Source organism: Pleurodeles waltl, chromosome 8, assembly GCF_031143425.1.
Source record: "Pleurodeles waltl isolate 20211129_DDA chromosome 8, aPleWal1.hap1.20221129, whole genome shotgun sequence".
Classification (NCBI taxonomy): Eukaryota; Metazoa; Chordata; class Amphibia; order Caudata; family Salamandridae; genus Pleurodeles; species Pleurodeles waltl.
The window spans coordinates 75060179-75082978 of NC_090447.1; the positions used below are offsets into that span (position 1 = coordinate 75060179).

General features: G+C 45.3%; 1 protein-coding gene across 2 annotated transcripts in view; it reads left to right on the plus strand.

Annotated features, from left to right (window-relative positions):
- INPPL1 (inositol polyphosphate phosphatase like 1) overlaps window positions 1-22800 on the plus strand; it is an 818513-nt gene that overhangs the window by 663144 nt on the left and 132569 nt on the right. For both annotated transcript variants that reach the window (XM_069203762.1, XM_069203763.1), the window contains exons 19-21: window positions 18955-19044; window positions 19319-19432; window positions 20231-20319. In XM_069203762.1, coding sequence (XP_069059863.1) covers window positions 18955-19044; window positions 19319-19432; window positions 20231-20319 — 293 coding nt within the window. The remainder of the gene's footprint in view (window positions 1-18954; window positions 19045-19318; window positions 19433-20230; window positions 20320-22800) is intronic.

The window sequence follows — 22800 nt, forward strand, 5'->3', positions numbered from 1 at the left end:
AGATTTCGTTTCTGGTGCCACCAGCGACAAATTGATCCACTGTCCTCCCCACCGGAACACTTTTTGCCTTACTTATTACATTTAGCGCAATCAGGCCTGGCGCATTCATCCATAAAGGTGCATCTGGGGGCCATAGCTTCATACAGACGTTCAGACTCTTCACCTTCACTGTATTCTTGTAGATTAATCAAACGGTTTTTAAAAGGACTTTTTAGGGTTTTTCCCCCATTCATACTTCCTCCTCCCTTGTGGAACCTGAATATTGTTCTAGCACAGTTAATGAAGCATCCATTCTAACCAATCCATCGTGCTCTATCAAATACCTTTTTTGGAAAGTTGCTTCACTGGTGGCTCTCACATCAGCCAGACGGGTCAGCGAGATTCAGGCCCTCTCCATACAGGAGCCGTTTTTGCAGCTCAGATAAGACAAACTACTACTTTGCACAAACCCGCATTTCATACCGAAGGTCCCTTCGTATTTTCACATGAACGAGCCCTTAGTTTTTAAAACCTTTTTTCAACATCCATCTACTCCTTTGGAAAGAGTGTTACACTCCTTAGACATTAAGAGATGTGTCAAATTCTACCTGGATAGGACTAAGTCCTTCTGACGCTCCAATCAATTGTTCGTAGCTTACAGTGCACCCAGACGAGGTCAACCGCTCTCTAACACAGTATAGCCAGATTGATATCCTCAGCCATTCGTTTCTGCCATCAAGCAGCGGGCAAACCACTGCATTCATCAGTCCATGCTCACTCTACAAGGGCAGTTTCTTCCTCAGCAGCGCTGTTTGCGGGGGTTCCTCTGCAAGACATCTGCAGAGCAGCGACATGTAAAAGCTGCCATACATTTACACAACATTACTGCCTAGCAGCACTATCACAAGGAGAGGTAGCAGTGGGTCAAGCAGTCCTCAGGAACCTCTTCAGGTGAAGGTGAGCCATAACTTTCATCCCTCCATCCTAGATAAGGTATGCACATTGTTTGTCCTGTTACTTTTGAATATGGATCCTATGCGTAAAAAAAAAAAAAAAAGTAGTAAAGGGAGAGAAGTAAAGATGGGGTGAACAGACGATATGTTGTTTAGAGTATTGCTTTATATATTTATACGTATATGTATGTATTATATATGCAGGCGTTTTGTGACGCACATGGCTGCAATGTTCCAATGTGCTTAAGTACTGCTCGTTACTCTGATTCAAGCATGTGAATCTATGAAGGTTCCAATACTGGATTAAGAAAATCAGTTACTTACCTGTAACTATAGTTCTTCAGTATTGAAATCTTTCATAGATTCACATGCGACCGACCAGCCTCCCCGGAGAAGCTCACTTTCACCTCTCTATCTCTCTCTCTCTCTCTCTATTTCTGTTCCTATCCTTAATGCACTTGTGCTTGGAAAATCTGAGGTGCTGGAGCTTCTCTCAGGAAGAGTCTAGAGGGTGGTGTTGTCTGATTGGTGGATGCTCAAGTTTGGTCCTTTTCTTAAAATGACTGTGATAGACTATTAAATTAAAGAGGCCTAAGGCCCTTGTGTTGATATGTTTCATCATTACTTGTGTAATTGTACTGGAGGCTCCCATATCGCCGACGGGGAATGATTAAGCATGTGAATCTATGAAAGATTCCAATACTGGAGAACTATAGTTACAGGTAAGTAACTCATTTTCATCTATATTGTATTGTGTATTGTACATAGCCTCCTAATAAAGAGGGTTGAAAATTGTATTCCTTAGGAAACGTCTCAATATGTTAGCAACAGTCTTTAAATTTCCAAATGCTTTTGTACTTGTGGCCAGGTATCATCGTCAGCTGTAGGCGGACTTTGCCCCATTTATTTGTAGGCTTTTGGAAGAAGACCAGATTCAGGCAAGAGCAATTTTAAAGGAAGGCAAACAGGCCTCAGCTACTTCGATTAGTGCTGCAATGGCTTCTTTGATGTGTGGGTTCAACCTTATGGATAGTTGAAGAGTACACCTTTTAAACCAGAAGTACAGTCTAAGATTATGAACGTACCTTTTGGTGTCCAAAATGGTTTTGGCAAGAAAGTTGTCTGAATTCTTCAAACTATTAAGGTGGATACAGGAACTGTGAGATCCTTAGGATAACTGCAGACTCAGCGACTTTGCAAATTTTACAGGCACCAGAATTACCAGAACTACGTGTCACTAGTCTTAGTTGTATCAGCTAAGACAACAAGAAGGTAAATCCAGCAAGTAAGGTAAAAAGGTAATGGGGTAACTTATCATCAAAGTTTGGAGAAAAAGGAAATCATGTCAGCTATGCCAGGTGGCACATGGAAGCTCTGTAATGGAATCGGAAGTTCCACTGGGCCTGGCATCAAGAAACTCTCTGAGATGTCATCCAGATCTCAGAGCTCATGATCTGCAGTCAGTCCAGCGGCAGGCCCCTTTTCCTACCCCATCCAGAGCTGATGGTAGTGGCAGACATTTTGCAGCTTGGCAAGAGAGGTCATCTGGGGAGGTCGATATCAGAAGTGTGTGCTCTCTGATGGAATCCAGGCTCCATATCAATATGTTGGAGTTGCAGGCCATTTGTCTCAGGCTGGTGCAGGTCCTCATTAACAACACCACTTCCATATAGTACTACAACACGCAGAGTGGTGAGTGGCACTGTGCCAAGAGGCCCTGCTCCTCAGGAGTTTGTTTGCGTGGCAGAGCATTGCCCTGATCATGAATCAGCTGACAAGGTCCCTGAATGCCATAGCAGAAAAGCTAAGCAGGTGGTGTCTGCTAGATCAAGTAGAGTCTGCATCCTTAGGTGGAGTGGGGCATCTTGCAGCAATGAGAATAACCCTGGCTAGATGTTTTTGCATCTTTGAGAACATAGAGGGTCAGGTTTTGCGGTTTGGAATTGTCGCAGGAACACTTGTTGGGAGATACATTCCATTGTGAATTGAACACAGGACTCCTGTATGTGTCCCTGCCCATACCTCTCCTTTCCTGATTTCTTGAAAAAATCAAGAACGACTGTGCCAAATTCATCTTAGTAGCTCCAGATTGGACCACAAGAGTGTGGTACCTGGATCTTTGGGGCATATATAGTTGCCTTACGATCAGGTCTCCACTTTGAGAGGGTATTTTGTTGCAGCAGCGGTACAGAGTCCTCCACCTGAATCAGTGCAATCTACACCAACATACATGGAGATGAGATTGAGAGATGGTAAGACCTACTACCTGAAGTGATAGGTGTCATCATTGCTGTCAGGTGTCCTTCCACAAAATCAATTTATTGGTGGTGCTGGAACTAATTTGTTATCTGGGGTAACATGTTCAAGACCGATCCCTTACAAGCAAAGCTGTCAGACCTCCTTTTGTTTGGTTTATCTTTGGCCCAGCAAGGCCTTGCCATGGGCATTATTTGAAGGTTTTTTGTCAGCACTTTTGACATTCTTCAATTTACCAAAACAACCATTCTTGTTTGAATCACCTGTTATAATGAGATATATTAAAGGTTTGTCACACGTTCCATCCCAAGCTGTTTATGATGTCACAGTGTAACGTTAATTTGGTCTTGACAAGCCCCTTCAAGCTGATGCATAGCTGCTTGCTTCCTCCTGACTTTTAAGACCATCTTCCTCATTGCAAATACGTCTGCTCGATGTGTGAGTGAACTTCATACACTTTTAGTGCATCCATCCCGTGCCACTTTTTTCCCAAACAAGTTGGTGATGAGTACTCAAGCTGCATTCTTGTCAGAAATCGTGATTCCCTTCCGGCTTGGACTATCCATCACTCTGCCAGTGTTCTTTGCTCATCTTCCCCTTAGAAAGAGGAGGGGTTTATAATATGAGACCATGTGTAGTAAAGAATTATACTATGATACTGTTGATCCTACCATTGTACAGTGTAAACTATACCTTTCATCTCCTCATCGATATCACTGTACTCACAATAACAAGTTGTCTATTGTCTTTTGGGGTGGCTTACAAGGTTATGTTTGTAAAAAATAATAAAATACAATTTTTAGAAAGAGGAGGGGCTCCATTGACTAGACCCCCAAAAGGACTTTGACCTTTCATATTGAATGTACCAAGAAACACCATGCTGAGAATCAGCTTTTTGTGGGCCTGTCCAGGGGGAAGAAAGGGATGGCTTTGCAGAAGAGAACCTTGTTGAGATGGATAGTTCTGTGCAACAAGATCTGCTACACACTGGCCAAGAAGCAGGTGCTGGAAGGTCAGAGCCCATTCTACCAGGGCAACTGCTGCTACTACTGCATTTGCTCGTGGAGTGCCTGTCCTTAACATCTGCCTGGGCCAAACTGTGACATAGGCTTCCGTGCATATGTTCACATAGCACTACTGCCTTAATAGTCTTATCTGGTGGGAGGGGCATTTTGCCCTCTTGGTCCTGCAGGACATTTTGGTTTGAGGGACAGCTTTGGTAGTGCGGAATCTGCAAATAGAAATATTCATCAGAACAAGATACTTATCTTCAGTAACCATCTTTCTGGTGAATATGTCATCCAACTGCAGGTTTCCCACTGACCTGCTTACTGCCCTTTTGATAGAATGACCCCTTAACATCTAAAAAGGTCCAAAGTTAGTATTCAGCACAGTGGTGCCAACTGTTGTTCATGCGTCTGGGTGTTAAATAAAAAAATAAAAAACTGTTGTCAGAGCGCAAGGGCGGAGCCTACATGCAGCACCTTTCAGTCACTTCTGAGTACGTAGCCAATACAGAGCTGCACGTGCCACCTTGCAGTGCTTGGGAGCACTGCTGATGAAATGTTTTCCGGATCCACAGTGGTGCTTGGGGTTTATACTATGATGAGCAATCTGTTATTAGGTAGAATGTCCACCAGAAAGAGCGTTACTGAAGATACGTTCATTTGGTTTTTTTACACATTGAAATTGATAGTCTAGTTTCTATTTTGGACATACTCCTCTTTTATGCACCAGTCAGCGCACTAGTTGTCCATGTGCCTGGCTGAGAGGAGGGATATAACATGGTCTGATGTGCGACTGTGCTTCATTGTTGCACAACTTGTGATTAATTACTCTGCTGTTAAGCACTTGATTTATTGTTCACTGTTTTGCTGTTATTTTTATACTTGAAATGCAGTCCATAAGATTTTACTTGCCGAGTTTCTAACTTATAAATGGTTCCTAGAGTTTATTTTTTATTTTTAGATCATTAAAAAACATGTTGGTTAATCACCACTGAATTAGGGATACATTACTGCTATTTAGTCTTTATGCACATTGCAACTTGAGTCTATTTTCATATTTGTTAAGCTGCCATCTTATACATTTCCTCCATTGGTCAGCCCACTAGTCACTCATGTGCCTTGCAAGAAGAGGTATTAAACACAGGCCAATGTTATTCTCCAAAGGTAAGCCTTCCATGTGCCCACCTGCAGCTAAACACTGCCTGCCACGCTGTCAATTTCACACCAGATCTCGACCAGAGAAGCCAAGGTGACTGTAGGAAAATGGCTCCCTGTTGCAGTTACCCCTCACGTTTTGCCTGATACTGATGCTGACTTGACTGAAAAGTGTGATGGGACCCTGCTAACCAGGCCCCAGCACCAGTGTTCTTTCACCTAAGATGTACCATTATTTCCACAGTTGGCACACCCCTGGCACACAGATAAGTACCTTGTAAAAGGTACCAGTGGTACCAAGGGCCCTGTGACCAGGGAAGGTCCCTAAGGGCTGCAGCATATGTTGTGCCACCCTAAGGGATCCCTCACCTAACACATGCACACTGCCATTGTAGATTGTCTGTGTTGGTGAGGAGAAAAGGGCAAAGTCAACATGGCATCCCCCTCAGGATGCCATGCCTACAAAATACTGCCTGTGGCATAGGTAAGTCACCCCTCTAGCAGGCCTTACAACCCTAAGTAAGGGTGCACTATACCACAGGTGAGGGCGTAGCTGCATGAGCAATATGCCCCTACAGTGTCTAAGTATATTCTTAGACATTGTAAGTACAGCGTGGCCATATTAAGTATATGGTCTGGGAGTTAGTCAAAACGAACTCCGCAGCTCCATAATGGCTACACTGAATACTGGGAAGTTTGGTATCAAACTTCTCAGAATAATAAACCCACACCGATGCCAGTGTTGGATTTATTACAAAATGCACACAGAAGGCATCTTAGAGATGCCCCCTGTATTTAACCCAATCCTTCAGCGCAGGACTGACTGGTCTGTGCCAGCCTGCTGCTGAGAGACGAGTTTCTGACCCCCTGGGGTGAGAGCCTTTGTGCTCTCTGAGGCCAGAAACAAAGCCTGCATTGGGTGAAGATGCTTAACACCTCCCCCCCTTTGCAGTAACTGTAACACCTAGCAGTAAGACTCAGTGGCTCAAGCTTCGTGTTACAATGCCCCAGGGCACTCCAGCAAGTGGAGATGCCCACCCCCTGGACACCCCCCGCTTTTGGCAGCAAGTCATAAGAGATAATGAGAAAAACAAGGAGGAGTCACCCACCAGTCAGGGCAGCCCCTAAGGTGTCCTGAGCTGAGGTGACCCCTGCCTTCAGAAATCCTCCATCTTGATTTTGGAGGATTCCCCCAATAGGATTAGGGATGTGCCCCCCTCGCCTCAGGGAGGAGGCGCAAAGAGGGAGTAGCCACCCTCAAGGACAGTAGCCATTGGCTACTGCCATCCCAGACCTAAACACACCCCTAAATTCAGTATTTAGGGGCACCCCAGAACCTAGGAAACTAGGTTCCTGCAACCTGAAGAAACCAGGAGGACTGTTGACCTACAAGACTGCAGAGAAGGAGGAAGACGACAACTGCTTTGGCCCCAGCCCTACCAGCCTGTCTCCAACTTCGAAAACCTGCTTCAGCAACGCATCCGACAGGGACCAGCGGCCCTGTTCAAAACCAGCTACTTCTTTGCAACAAAGAAGCAACTTTCAAAGACTGCACGTTTCCCGCCGGAAGCGTGAGACTTCACACTCTGCACCCGACGCCCCTGGCTCGAGATCCAGAGAACAAACGCCTCAAGGAGGACTCCCCGGCGACTGCGAGCCCGTCAGTAACCAGAGACGACCTCCTTGTGCCCCCACAGCGACGCCTGCAGAGAGAATCCAGAGGCTCCCCCCTGACCGCGACTGCCTGTAACAAAGGACCCGACACCTGGAACCAACACTGCACCCGCAGCCCCCAGGACCTGAAGGAACTGAAATTCAATGCAGGAGTGACCCCCAGGCGACCCTCTGCCTAGCCCCGGTGGTGGCTGTCCCGAGAAGGCCCCCCGTGCCTGCCTGCACCGCTAGAGTGACCCCCTGGTCCCCCCATTGTTTCCTACCTGAAACTCAACACCTGCTTTGCACACTGCACCCGGCCGCCCCTGTGCCTACTTGTGTCCCCCCCCCCCCCCCCCCCCCCCCCAAAGTGCTCTACAAAACCCCCCTGGTCTGTACCCCCCCAAGGACGCGGGTACTTACCTGCTGCCAGACTGGAACCGGAGCACCCCTGTTCGCCATAGGCGCCTATGTGTTTTGGGCACCTCTTTGACCTCTGCACCTGACCGGCCCTGAGCTGCTGGTGTGCTAACTTTGGTGTTGCCTTGAACCCCCAGCGGTGGCCTGCCTATGCCCCAGAACTGAGACTTGTAAGTGTTTTACTTACCTCCTAATCTAACCGTTACTTACCTCCCCAGGAACTGTTGATTTTTGCACTGTGTCCACTTTGAAAATAGCTTATTCCCATTTTTACAAAGACTGTACATGATATTGTTTTCATTCAAAGTTCCTAAAGTATCTAAGTGAAGTACCTTACATTTAAAGTGTTTAATGTAAGTCTTGAACCCGTGGTTCTTAAAATAAAGTAAGAAAATATATTTTTCAATATTAAAACCTATTGGCCTGGGGTAAGTCTTTGATTGTGTGTTCCTCATTTATTGCCTGTGTGTGTACAACAAATGCTTAACACTACCCTCTGATAAGCCTACTGCTCGACCACACTACCACAAAATAAAGCATTCGGATTATCTACTTTTGCCACTATGTTACCTCTAAGGGGAACCCTTGGACTCTGTGCACACTATTTCTTACTTTGAAATAGTATATACAGAGCCAACTTCCTACAGTGACACAAAAAACTAGCCTAGATCTTGGGTCCCCCTGGAGAGATCACTATAATTTGTCATACAGTGTTACAGAGTCTATATAAAGCATTATGCTACGAATAACAATGTGCCAAAATATATGGACTCCTCTGACATCATGTCCTGAGACGACGTCGCTGCCGAGTCGCCCGGCACCCTATGCCTACACGCAGGGGTACTGCTGGGGAGGGGTTTCCTGATCCCGTCTGACGCCTGGGGGAGAATTCTAAGATAAGGAGTCTGCGGCTACTCTTGTGTCTCTACCAGATAAGGTGTTATCGAAGGTAAGTACCTTGTTCATTGACCCCTCTTAACTTGATGCACTAGTAGAAAAATTTGATGTCAGAATAAAAATCTCATTATACTCCTTGTTTCTAGCTCAAAAAGTTAAGGCTCTTTTAAACCCATTCGACTTAAGAATTATTGCTGATGTTTCTACTCATTAAGCTGACATCTCCTAAACCCCATTTATTTCAAACTGGGCATACTTTGAAGTTGGGTTACCTCATCTTATGACTTGTACTGACCACTTTGCCATTCCTTTTTGATGTAAGAGCTGGTGGGATACTGAAAAACAAACTTGTAAAGAATTTTGGGAAATCAATTCCCCATGCGTTATGGGTCAACCAATCCGTACTGAAATCATTACAAGGAAAGACAAAGCCATACGTAACACTGCAAATAGCCTTTTTGCCTCCCCGAATACCACAGTTAGCTAAACTTTGGATGAATTACTCCCTGAAAAACAAAGTAATTAAAAAGCCGTTCATAACAAGATTAATTCTTGGTTTTTGGAATATAGGTAAGTGTCCTTTTTCTTGGCATGGTTATCCATTTTCTGCCTGTTGTCAGTGTGTTTGACTGTGTCCACTGGGACCCTGCTAACCAGGACCCTAGTGGTTATTCTCTCTCCTGTAAATTGTGGTAACTGTACCTTTTTCCTCCCACAATTGGCATACTGGTCCCCACATGTAAGTCCCTAGTAAATGGTACCTTGGTACCCAGAGCATTGGGGTACCAGGGGATCCCTATGGGCTGCAGCAGTTATTCTGCCACCCATAGGGAGCCCATGCACATGGTTTTACAGGCCTGCCATTGCAGTCTGCGTGAAAGGGGTGCATGCACCTGTTTACACTAAAGGTCACTGCACCTGGTCCCTATATGTCACCTCTATGGTAGGCCCTCTCAGCCCAGAGGGCAGGGTGAAGGCACCTGTGTGTGAGGGCGCACCATTTTACGTGTGTAATGGACATAGGTCTCTACCTGTGTCCAGCTACATAATGGTAACTCCGAACCTGGGCATGTTTGGTATCAAACATGTCGGAATCATACCCCAATACTGTGGCAAGTATTAGAAGTATGATTCCATGTTCTTTTGGGGCTCCTTAGAGGACCCCAAGCATTGCTACCACCAGTCTTACAGCGTTTTCCGGGCAGCCCAAGCTGCTGCCACCCCTCAGGCAGGTTTCTGCACTCCTGCTGCTTGATCTGATCAAGTTCAGGAAGGCAGAACAAAGGATTTCCTTTGGGAGAGGGAGGTAACACCGTCTCCCTTTGGAAATAGGTGTGACTGGCTTGGGAGTGGTATCTCCCCAAGCGACTGGTGTGCTTTGAAGGGCACATTTGGTGCCCTCCATGCATAAACCAATTCACACCGGTTCAGTGATCCCCAGTCGCTGCTTTGGTGCGAAACGGGACAATAAAAAGGGGAGTGACCACTCCCATGTCCATCACCACCCCTGTGGTGGTGCTCAGAGCTCCTCCGTAGGATTCCTGGGGTCTGCCATCTTTTTTCCAAGGTTGGCAGGGAACTCTGGGAGCATCTGAGTAGCCAGGCAGGTGACATCAGAGCCCCCTCCTGATTGGTGCTTACCTGGCTAGGTGTCCAATCCCCCTTCCAGGGCTATTTACGGTCTCTCTCTTGGGTGGGTCCTCAGATTTGGCTTGCAAGATTCCAGAAGGACTTCTGTAACCTCCAGTTCGATGTCTGGCCTCCGGAACTGCGACTGGAACCTCCAGGACCCAACAAGCTGCCTCCAAGAAGAACTCTTCTGCAACATTGTTTCCAGGGCTCCTGCCAGCAATTGCAACATTTCGATCAGCTGTGAATCCACTGAGGGCGGTGTGTCTTCAGTCTGCACTAGAAGAAAGAAGGAATTTCCCTTGGGGTGAAGGAGTCACTCCCCTGCATCCGCAGGCACCTGCTGCAATGTCGACCCGCTGTGTGGATCTTCTCTCATACTGAGCTGTGTGGATTCTGCACCACAGGTGGTGGTCCGGAGTAGTCCTGTTGGTCCTCTCTGCCACCTGTCCAACTTTGGTGGAGGTAAGCCCTTGCCTTTACACGCATAACAGTACCCCCGTGCACTGCATCTCTTGCAGCTGCCAAGGCTTGTTGGTATCTCCTCCAAGGTATTTTCAGGCGACGTGTAGCTCCAGTCCCCAGCACTCCTTCCTGCTATGCACAGCCCGCTGCGTGGTTCTCCTGCAGTGTGGAATCCCTTTCTGAAGTGCTGCATGGGCTCCTGCGACCTCTGCATCCCCGTCCTGTGGGACTCCTGTGGGTACTCTGCTTCTGTGGGCTCTCTCTACTGCAGAGGGCCCACTCTGACTAACCCTCCTCGGTTGAGTCCTCCTGGGCCTTGCTGGTCCCCGGCAGCTCCAAGTTTCCGCTAACCGCAAATTTGACTTTGCAGAGGCTTGTTGGTGGAATTCCTGCACCGATACCCATCTGCAACCTTCACTCCAATGTGGGACATCTTCTGCATCCATCAGGAACTCTTCTCTGGCTCCAGAGCTGCAGTGCTGACCTGTTCTTCATCACCGTCGACCAACTCCTGCAAGTTTAGCTGGGAGGGTAGTAGCTCCTACTCTCCTGGACTCCACTGACAATTTTGGACCTGGTCCCCTCTCTCCACAGGTCTTCTCCCTCCAGGAATCCACTGCTGGTTTCCTGTATTCTTGTCTGGGTGTCCACTTTTCCTTTTGGGTGGTTTGGGGAAATCCTAGTGATTTACTCCTGTTTTCCTGGTCCCTGGGGGGTATTCTAGTACTTAACTTTGGTGTTTTCTAGTACCCCAAGCTCCCCTCTACACATTCCACTTACGTAGGTGGGGGGGAAGGGAGCTGTGTTTGCATTCCATTTTTTTTAGTATATGGTTTGGGCTCTCCCTAGGGTCACTATTGGCTATCTACATTTGCACTGTTTTCTAACCTTTTCTGTGCCGATTACTGTTTACTACCCTATTGGAGGGTTGCCCTTCTAGTACTGTGTGGTATTCTGTTCCAAAAATAAAGTACCTTTAGTTTTGTAACACTGAGTGTTTTCTTTCATGTGTGTAAGTGCTGTGTGACAGAGATTTTGCATGAGCTTTGCATGTCTCCTAGGTAAGCCTTGGCTGCTTGTCCACAGCTACCTCTAGAGAGCCCGGCTTCTAGACACTGCCTACACTTCACTAATAGGGGATACCTGGACCTGGTATAAGGTGTAAGTACCTTAGGTACCCATCACACACCAGGCCAGCTTCCTACAAGGGATTAGCAGAGGCAAGTGGTTTGGACACTTATCCGGAATGGGAGTTATTGTCGCCAAAGGTCATCCCTTCGCCAGAGGTTATTTCATACCATCCAGTCATTCTAAAAGCTGCTTGCATGGTGGATTTACCTCTTCCTTCGACAGAGCGTGCAGCTTATCTGCTTACTGAGGTGCTTCATTCTTCCTCGTCTTCACCAGAACCCTTGTTCTCTTTCAATGAGGCTTTGACTGAGCCAATTTTGGAGATTTGGCAGAAACTTTTGTCATCCTCTGCGGTTTCTAGGCTGATTGCCAGGAGGTGTAACCCGGCCCCTGGAGACCACTTCTTTTTATCTGCTCACCCTTCGCTTCAGAGTTTGGTGGTACAAACTTTCTGTTCTTCAAAACTTACACCGGACTGTTTTCATCATCACCAGCTGAGAGGGTATCTAAAGAGATTGAGCAGTAGGCAAACATTTTTTAGGCAGCACGGCATTGAAGTCTACCAATGCAACTTGTCTGTTGGTACTTTTTATAAATATATATATCTCTGATGGACTCTACTAAAACAGTGGTCCCAAAAGTGATTTAAAATGTTAGGGACACTTTTCTGAACTTTTAAATAATGGTCAGGGGGCTGCTCAACAGGTCATTCAATCTGGATTGGGTACTGCTGTTTCAGTTGCGAGAGCAGTAGTGACTTCAGTCGCTACAAGGAGGCATGCATGGCTGAGGGAATCTGGTTTTTCACCAGACGTACAACGGGGCCTGATGGATTTGCCTTTTGAGAGTTCAAGACTCTTTTGGGCTAAAGCAGCTTCTGCCTTGGAAAGATTCAAGAACAGCAAGGCAACTGCTAAATCTTGGGCTTCAATCTCAGCCCAGGGATTACAGGCAGTTTTGGAGGTTTATTTGGTTTGGCAAGAGTATATTCTTTTGTGGTAGGCAGCAATACCAGCAGCAACAGCAACCGTCCAGTCCCCTCTATAGAAGATATAAGCACCTGCCCGCTCTATAGGGGTAGACATCGAGGAGCCACCCATCAGCCATCTTCAACTTACAACATCACAGGAAAGCAACCATAGTTTTCCCATCTTAGGGTATTGTTTGCCGATGGGAAGACGAGTGTCCCAGTTTCTACGACAGTGGAGATCCATAACATTGGATCTGTTGGTGTTAAACGTTGTAGAAAAAGGACACACCCTACCCTTCCAGTAGTTTCCCCCTCCCTTTCCTCCCTACTAAGGTTTTTTTCTTCTGAAGACCATCTAGACAAGTTAGTGAGTTGTAGGCTCCACGTTTTAAGCCTCCTTTCACAACCTTTTATTCTGATAAGTTGGTTTTGAGAACCAGAGCTGCTTTCCTGCTGAAGATAGTTACTCCTTTCCATTTGAGTGAACACATCACCCTTCCTACTTTCTATTCCCCCTGGCCCCCCACCACCCATTCATCTAAAGAGGAAGAAAGGCTCCATCAATTGGATCCCAAAAGGGCTGTTCTCTCTTTGGGGATCTCTTTTAAGCACTGAATTGGCCACCCACGTGTATGGATCCCAATCACTGCTTCACAATTTATCTTCTTAAGTGCAAATATGTGCTTTTCTACGGGAAGGCCTGCAGAATCACTTGAGAGAAAAATATTATGCACCCTATAGGAACAGGCTACATTGGCTCAATTCTTCATCTGAAAAAGGGGCCAGGAGAATTATACATGTGTATAATTTTATGATGTTTTTCCAAAACCGCATGAATATATTTCTGAAACTCTTTTTATATGTATGAGTATGGAGATGAAGGGAAGCAGGACAGTGTAGGCCCATAGGCTGTCATTATATGAGTTACAAAATAGAGACTGTGACTTTAAGAACCTAGAGACCACCAGTACTCCATCACGGTCAGCTGGTGGCAGTTGCTTCAGTTCTTTTTTTCTCTGGCCCCTGCTGGCAGGATATTGGAGCATTGAGCTTGGCTTTTTAGGGTTTTTCTCATCAACAATATCCAGTAGAGTTGGGTGACAACACTTATACTGAACAGTTTGCATCTCTATCTGCCTTTTTCTGTTTTTTCCCTCAACTTCAGAAGGAAGAGGGAGGCCCAAAAAGAGGGTTCTAGCTCAAACAAGACACTGGTCCCTGTCGATGTTGAGACAGTCCATGTCAAGGCAAGGTACAGTGCCTGCCTGTTTGCAGTCAAGGGCTGGATCGATGTTGAGGAAGAAACGCTGGTCGGCGTGGAGTCAATACCAGTCGAAGGCCCATACACTGGTGACGCTCGGACCACACTCTACATCGAGGAGTGTTTTGACGTCAGGAAGGAGTGGATCGATGTTAAGGCACAGATCATAGAGATTTCATAGTAGGATGTTGACATAGGATAGTTTTTCGATACCCAGGAGACAGGGAAGAAGAGGAGATGCATTTACTCATCTCCAGATTTTCAATATTCGAGAAAATATATTTTCCTTTTCAAATTGTACTACCATCTTTGTCTCCATCTCATCCACCTACACCACCTCTTTCACTGCCATCGCCTTCTCCACCTTCAGCGCCCCCAATTCCACCACCTATGGAGGCTCCTTTACCATGACATAGATCGCGCTTCTGAACGTGCCAGCCTCTCACCATCACACACACCATAGTCCTAGGCACTCATAACCATCTTCGCGCCATTCTCACTAGCGACATCATTTACACCAATCAAGGTCAAGATCTAGATCTAACACAAGATCCTGTAATAAATCTAGAGATACTACCTCAACCTCCACAAGAGGATGATTTCCAACTTTGTCCAACTCTCCACCGCCTCGTATCTCTCTGGTGGACTACATTCCATTAGGTCCTGGTATGTGGAGCTGCTATACTTAATATACAGATGTTGGTTCCTACACCGTCCACATCTGTAGTATTTGAGACACTACATCATCGGACAGCCTCAAGACCACTACTGCTGCTGCTACTGGTCCCTGGCCTCCTAGAGCCACCCATGGAACTGTTTTTGACTCAACCTCCGTTAAGCCTGCTCTGTCGAGGCTACAAAAGAAATATCGGCCTCCAGAACAAGATCCTCAATTCCTCCGCTCTGATCTCTCTCCAGACTCAGTGGTTGTCCTAGTGCCACAAAGCACCACACCACTTCACCTTCATAATCGGTTCCTCTCGATAAGCAGAGTTAAAAACTGGACACTGTGGGCCGCAAAGTCTGCCACACTGCTGCAACAACAATCAAAGCAGACAGCGCAACTGCTTTCTTGGGCAGATATGACAGAGCTCTCTGGGACTCTATCGAGCATTTCACAGAGCATCTTTCGAGGGACAAAAGGGAAGACTTAATGGAAAAAGTTAACACGGGCTCAGTTGTGACCAATGAAGTGATCATTGTGATACTTCCCTCTTAGCAGCACATGAATACTGCCACAGAGTAGCCTTAAGGAGACATATTTGGCTCCATGTAACATCTCTCAAGCCAGAGACTCAGCAAAGGATATCCAAAAGCTACTGTTCTCAGGTTCGACTATCTTCGGAAGCCACAATGATGATGAGATTTTTCACATGAAAACTGAGATTGACACCCGTAAAGTGATGGATCTAGAGAGACCAAAAGAAAATCCTTCAGACACTGCCAGGGCTGGTTTTATCCTCAGAGAGTTCAAACACTTCAGTGGTTTCGAGATTGGCAACAACACCAAAGACCTTACAACAACGAAAGCAGGCGAGAGGAAGATCCATCCAGCACCCTGCTCAAGGGGGTAAAAAGGAAACCCGATCCAAACAATGAGTCCTCTCTTCCCCCTTTTCTGTTTCTCACTCTGTGAGTGGGAAGCATTTATCATAATCTGGCAGAGTGGCAAAAAAATCACACAAGATGCCTGGGTTCTGAATATTGTGCAAAATGGATATTGTCTCAGATTCATGAGTCCCCCACCGTCTATACCTAAATGTCCAATTTCCATCTCCCATTGCTATAGTTGGAAGTCAACATTCTCTTACAGAAGAAGGCGGTGAAAGCTGTTTCCCACAGACAACTGGTAACAGGCATTTATTCCAGATACTTTCTGGTGAAAAAGAAAGACAACAAATTTAGACCAATACTCGACCTCAAAATAGCCAACAAATGGATTCCTCGAGAAGTTTGAGATGCTGGCATTACATCAAATCTATCCCCAGTTACCAGAGAGATTGGCTTTGCTCCATCAACCTTCAAGATGCATATTCTCATATTCCAATTGCCAGAAAGCATTGAACATTCTTGAGGTTTGTTGTGGAGCAGGATCAATACCAAGTACTTCCATTTGGCCTAAAGTCAGCACCCAGAACATTCCCAAAGTGTATGGCAGTAGTGGCAGCCCACCTCAGAAAACACTGAATCTTTGTCTTCCCATACTTCAAGGCATCAACGTCTTAGGAAGCACATCTTCATTACAACTGGACCTGCAATCTTTCAACGGTGGGGGCTTCATGTCAACCACAGCACATCAGCACCTACCCCAGTTCAAGCCTTGCATTATTTGGGAGCCTTAATCAACAAAAAACAGGCAAGTGTGTGTCCTTGGGACGAGAGAGACTTATGAATACTTCATAAGTGTCTCTCTTATGAAAGTCTCTCATGCTGTGGTCAGGGTTGTCTCTTTTCGGCTCGATGGCCTCCTGCATTTTCCTTACTCCAAATGCCGGCCTCCACATTGCCCTCTACAGGAATGTCTTGCGGACCAGTGGGACCAACTGATGGGCAGCTGGGAAGATAGAATCAAACTATTCCTTTATGCGAAGCAGTCCCTGAAATGGTGGTGCTGTCTAGCCAACTTTCTTTGAGGAATGTCGTTTCATCAGCAGGTTCCTCCTCAAACCATAGTAACAAATGCATCTTTACTAGGTTGAGGAGCCCAGATTGATCACCTCCGAATTCAGGGTAAACTGGTCCCAGAGAGAGATGACCTATCATATCAATCTCCTTGAGCTTTGGGAAGTTCATCTGCACTAAAGGCTTTTCATCCATCATTCACGACCCAGACCCTGCTTGTTAAGACGGACAATATGGTACTACCTCAACAAGCGGCGGGAATGAGCTACAGGCCCTTGTCACTCGAAGCCCAAACAATATGGAAATGGTTCATAGACAGGGACCGACAATAACGGTAACTCACCTTCCTGGTGTCCAAAATGCTCAAGCAGATGCTTTCAGCAGAGTTCTGCACAAAAACCACAAATAGGTCTTACTCAACAACGTCGTAGAAAACATCTTCAGAATGTGGGGCACTCCAACCATCGACTTGTTAGCCACTGCAGAAAAAAAATGCTAAAGCGTCACCTCGAGGTACTTCTAGCCAGGGACACTCGGTAATGCCCTGTGGATTGGCTGGTTTAGCAAATTTCTTTACTCCTTCAACTGATTCCCTTGGTTCCGGCAGTCCTCATCACTCTCCCATTCGAGCACCAAGATGATCCTAATAGCTCCGGAACGGCCACATTAGATGTGCTTCACAGACCTCCTTCACAGGTCAGGGCATCCACATCTCAAGCTCCCATGCAGACCAGAACGACTAACGAAATTCGGGGGCCCCATGGTTCACCCCCAATCTCTCCTCCTTTAATTTAGCTGCATGGCTCCTGTTCTAGTGCAGTACAGACACTTGAACCTCCCACAGCACTGCATGGACATCCTCAAGGAGGCTAAGTGGCTTTCAGCCCATTCCTTATATGCCTTCAAGTAGAAAAGATGTTGCGGTTGGTGCTCTTCCAAAAATGTAGGCCCTACATCTTGCCAGGAAGATGTTTTTCTTCCATATTTAGTACATCAGGCTTGCAATTCTCTTCAATAAAAGTTCACTTGGCAGCCCTTGCTGCCTACAGAAAATGTCCTTCACAAACCTCTTTTTTAAAAATCCCTGTCATCAAGCATTTTCTGGGAGGGCTCAAGAAGGTTTTCCCTCCCATTAGGCGTCCTTCACCTCCCTGGTAGCTCAACATTGTCCTTTCACGATTTATGCAGAACCTTTTTGAGTCCATTCACAAGCCATCCCTACATCATTGTTGGAAGCTGGCCTGGTGTGTGGTTGGGTACCTATGGTACTTGCACCTTATGCCAGGTATCCACTCTTAGTGATGTGCAGGCAGTGTCTAGAAGCCAGGCTTTCTAGAGGTAGCGATGGATGAGCAGCCAAGGCTTATCTAGGAGACATGCAAAGCTCATGCAAAACCACTGTAGTCACACAGCACTAACACACATGAAAGAAAACACTCAGTTGTTCAAAAATAAAGGTACTTTATTTTTAGCACCAGTCACCACAAAATTCTAGGAGGTAAGTAATACACTAAATATATACAATAGCAATCAGAAATAGGCATGGAAAAGGTTAGAAAACAGTGCAAATAGTAATAACTAATAGTGACCCTAGGGGAGCACAAACCATATACTAAATAAAAATGGAATGCGAACAAAGTACTCCCACCTAGGTAAGTAAACTGTGTAGAGGGGAGCTGGGGATATTAGGAAACCACAGAGGTAAGTAACACAGCACCCCCCCAGGGACCAGGAATGCAGGAGTAAAACACTGGATTTCCCCCAAACCTCCCAAAAGGAAGAAAAGAAGAAAAACAAGACACCCAGAGAAGGCCGCAAGAAAACCAGCTGTGGATTCCTAAGCCACTGACTAACTGTCACTTGTGGGGCATTATGTGATGCTGGGTGTGCTGTGAAGTTCTTAAAGGCACAGTGCCAGTTTAGTTCCCTAAGCTTTCCCCGCAGCCTAGCGGCTAATTGTGTCCTTCATTCACTTCATTTTTCCTTTAAAAAATAAAAAGGTTTGTGAAAGATTTTCAATTGTTACATATCTTTTTCTGTTACGTACAATAATTGGTTTCTTTTTTAAAATGAAAATAAATTAAAAAGGGATGGACTTTTTATAGGCTGCAAATAGATTAGATGAACGTATATATAATTTGACGTGCTCAGAGGTCCCAACTTGGGTGGGATTATTCAGTGTGTATTACTGTTAAGATGATTCCCCTGGAAGAGTGCTAGGGTTATAGGTAAGGAGATTTTCTTTTTCACAGGGTTTCTCCAATGCAAAACATGCTGCAACTGTTTTAATGCAAAATATAATTTTACACCTATCAAAAATAGCTTCCTCTATAAAAGCATACGGTGAAAGACTCGTAGGAACTTAACCCTCTCTTTTGAATTTTGGGATGGAGAATATGGAGTTAGTCACTTGTGTTAAGCGCCTACTGCGCTTACGTCCTAAACCTTTCTGTATTCCTGTTGAACACTAAGAAGAAATGTTGGCTGTCTTATGGTTTGAAAGTATTCACACCAGTAGATGAATAATTGAGTTTCTTTGTGTTTGCTGTTTTGCAGGTTGCACTGATGACGTTGTGACTAGCGACCACTCACCGGTGTTCGGGACATTTGAAGTTGGGGTGACCTCTCAGTTTGTTTCCAAGAAAGGTGCAGTAGGAAGTTTTTGTTACCACAATTGGGTCATCAGCAACCAGTAAGGCAACATTGTTCATAACATTGGGGCACCAGAGAACAGTTCAGGGCAAAATGTAAAATTGCACTATATCTTGCATGCAAGCAGAACAACACTCTGATACGTGAGATGCAATTGAGTGGAGTTCCTCCATATCTCATGATATGATCTGCATAGCTCATGTTCTATCACTTAGTCCAATGCTTTAGTGAGCATCAACTTTATAAGATCCATTTGATTATATTCTAGGTCTTCTTAAGCCTTCAGAGCAAGCGTTCATAGAGTTTGAAAACATTGAAGCCATTGTAAAGACTGCCAGCCGGACCAAGTTCTTCATTGAGTTCTATTCAACATGTCTGGAAGGTAATTTACTGGTGGCAGCAGTTGTGAAGTTTATAATTCCCACTCCTGTCTGAAGCTGATGCGTTAGGAGGGCTGGTCAAACAATTGTATGCAGAAAATGGAATTAGAGCCTACAAAAAGATACAGCAGGTGTCCTTATACTGCTCAACATGGGTTGTAGCCTACACTCTGTATGAAGCCAGCTTGCGTATTGGTAGACGTTCAGTCAGTCAACAGTTTGTACAACCCTGTATGCCTCGTAAAGGTATTAGCAACTAGTAGTACATTTATTGAAACCACTTTGATCATAGTAAAAATGAGTGCATTAAGCATCTGCTGCAAAGTCACATTCCAGAACTGCTCTTTTGACTAATTGTGAGAATTAAACACAGCGTTACTGAAGCTTACCCCACCCCCTAAAATTGCATCAAGCGAAGTGAGCTTGCTTTCTCCAAGGTGAACATTTGATGTGGTGGTGCTGCACAGCCCCAGGCCCTCATAGTGATAAGGAAACTACCTGTGGCTTATATTCAATGGTGTGTTTGTCACAACTTTCCTCAGTATATGCAGCACTTGGGGGTTGGTTTATGACAATTTGCTGCCTTTGAATGTGTCCTTTCAAATGGTTACTGTGTATCCTCGATTTCTTTACATGATTTACGTGCTGCATGAATGTGTGTTTCCAAAATACAGTTTGATCTATATGGCAAAGGATCATAATAATGCCTTTTCTTTATTGATGTATCTGCATACATAATACTGTTCCTGAGCCCTCATGCTTCCCTGCAGTCAGATTTTAATGTTTCTTGCATGCCTTAGAGTACAAGAAGAGCTGTGAGAATGACACCCAGAGCAGTGACAACATCAACTTCCTGAAGGTCCAGTGGTCATCGAGGCAGTTGCCCACGGTAATGCTTGATCCTTCTTTGATATGTGACCTATAGTCACTGCTCACAAGCAGGACACTGTATTGTACTTTACTGGTAGTAAAGTCCACTGGACACTTGGTGTATGGCCTCTACCACCCAATAGCCCACTCTTTCTAAAGAAAAATATGAACACATTAAACATATATATTTTATTTTTAAGATCCATGTGCTATCTCCCGAGTTATGACATTTTCTTTAGCTGTACTGAGTGATAATGTGTTGCACATTAAACCAATGACATGTGGACTACAAGAGCCGGGTTTTTGGGAAGTATGACTGGCATTGGGGGGAGGGGGGGAGAAGAGGCCTATAGCAGTCATTCATTCCTAAGTGGCATTTTCCAGGAATTCAACAAGTATGCTTCCTGTTCATAGTGGCAACACAAAATGCCTAGTAAACTTCATTAAGGTTTATTAAATGTGATCCACTGATAGGTCAGTCATGTGAAGACATGATCAATGAAAAATAAGTCCAGGCTGCTATTTATGTTTAAGAATGTCATTAGAAGCAATCTTGGAATGCTTGATTCACATTTATAAAGACTTGGAGAAGCATAGTTTCTACATTCTAGGATCTTCATTGATAAACCTTAAATAATTCAGTGAGGCTTGCGTGGACCCCGAAACACCACCTTTCATTTATATTTTTAAGAATTCAGGTAAATGACTTCAAATAGTGTTAATCACTGGAAGGCATTTCCCCCGTATACTGTCAGTTGTATTTTCCTGGTGAATGCTGGAGTAAAGATAACTGGGAAAATATTTATCAATGAAGCGTTTAAACTTGCAACACTTTGGATGCCCATAAACCACAGACAGCATGAGAGGGAAGAGGCAGCCTTGTAGATTGCCACTGAGAAGCGTCAAAAGGCACCTTTACCATTAAGGACCCCAGAGTCGCCCCATCCCACAATGCACTGTAGTGGCAGTTTACCTGTGAGTGTCAGTTCTTTTTTCCAGATCATTTAGGCAGGATCTCTGAACACCTCAGGCGTTTTCACCTAAAATGTCTTCACAAAACCTTTTCAAAACTCTTAAAACCCCACTACTTGACAATTTATCATGTCTTCTCTCAAGTACACCCATTTTTTCAGGCGTTTTGAAGAAATTTTCTGTCAGAATGCCCACTCTTTTCACTAAATGTCCCTCCTGTGGCAGAAAGAAAGCAAGTCCTAATGGCCCTAAGGTATGTGTGGTGTGTTTGTCACCTCGGTATCTCACCAGGGGTTGTGACATTTACAACAAAATGTCTAAAAGAACCCCTAAGGACAGAGAAGGTGTAAGGCTGTGTGACTGGACGGAAGACATGAATGCTGATCAGGAGGAGAAGAAAAGGAAGAGAATGGAGAGTTGTCCCTCATCAGTCTCCAGAACAACCTCAGAAAACAGGTGCAGACTCTCACAAAAGGAGATCTGTGGCTAGAAAATCTTCATCTCGACACTGACAATCTCATTAATGTCTTTTGCTTACATCAAGGACAAAATGTGGAACACTCTTCCCACCCACCTGCTCCAGACCAAAGACCTCCTTACCTCCAGGAAACTTCTCAAGACCTGGTTGCTCGAGCAGTAGCATCACTCTCCCACCCTCCCCCTATCAGCACCTTGAGACCACCACGGGTGAGTAATGCGCTTTACAAATTCCTGATTGCTTGATTGATTGATGCCCCATGGAGAGGTTTGTCACCAATCCAGCTTGCCTTCGAAGGAAGGCTTAACGTCGATGAGATTCATCACCATCACTGTTCGACGTCCAAATTGGTGACAAGACTACCTACAATGCCAAAGACCATCAGGGCACCGCCATCACGATCGACGTCCCATCAAGCTTCGTCAAGATCACATCTTTCACCATCGAATTCCCATCACTCAAAGTCAAGATCACATCAGTCGACGTCGAAATCCCACCAGTTGATGTCAAAAACTATGACCCACTTGGCTTTGAAGAGACAAATCTCTACGCCGAAGATGCCGGCTATGGTAAAATGAAATTTGTACAACGTCGATAAGACCTCGCACAACGGCAAGTGTTCCTCAGGTGGATAGTTCACCTTCCTATCACTGCTCAGGATCGTCACAGCATTCAGAGGCTCCATCTTATGAACCAGATACTAATCTTCAACCTATTCAACCCATAATTCTGGCAAATGACCCCGAGCAGGAACATTTATAACCTTTACATTTATCTCCAGTAGGACAGTTTGCTAGAGCAACACCTCTGTCTCCAATTAGGAAATAGAAAGCTCTATCCCAGACTAGATCACCATCCCCACAATCACATTCTCATGTAAGGTCCATGACCACATCAAGATCAAGGTCAAGATCTCCTGATTCGACTTCAACCACATCCTACACACCAACCTCTTCAGCTCAGTCTCCAACCAGGGTTTCACCTGTGGACAACATCACACTCCAAGACACCCTTGTGAGAGGAGCATCTAAGCTTAATATTACAGTTGAC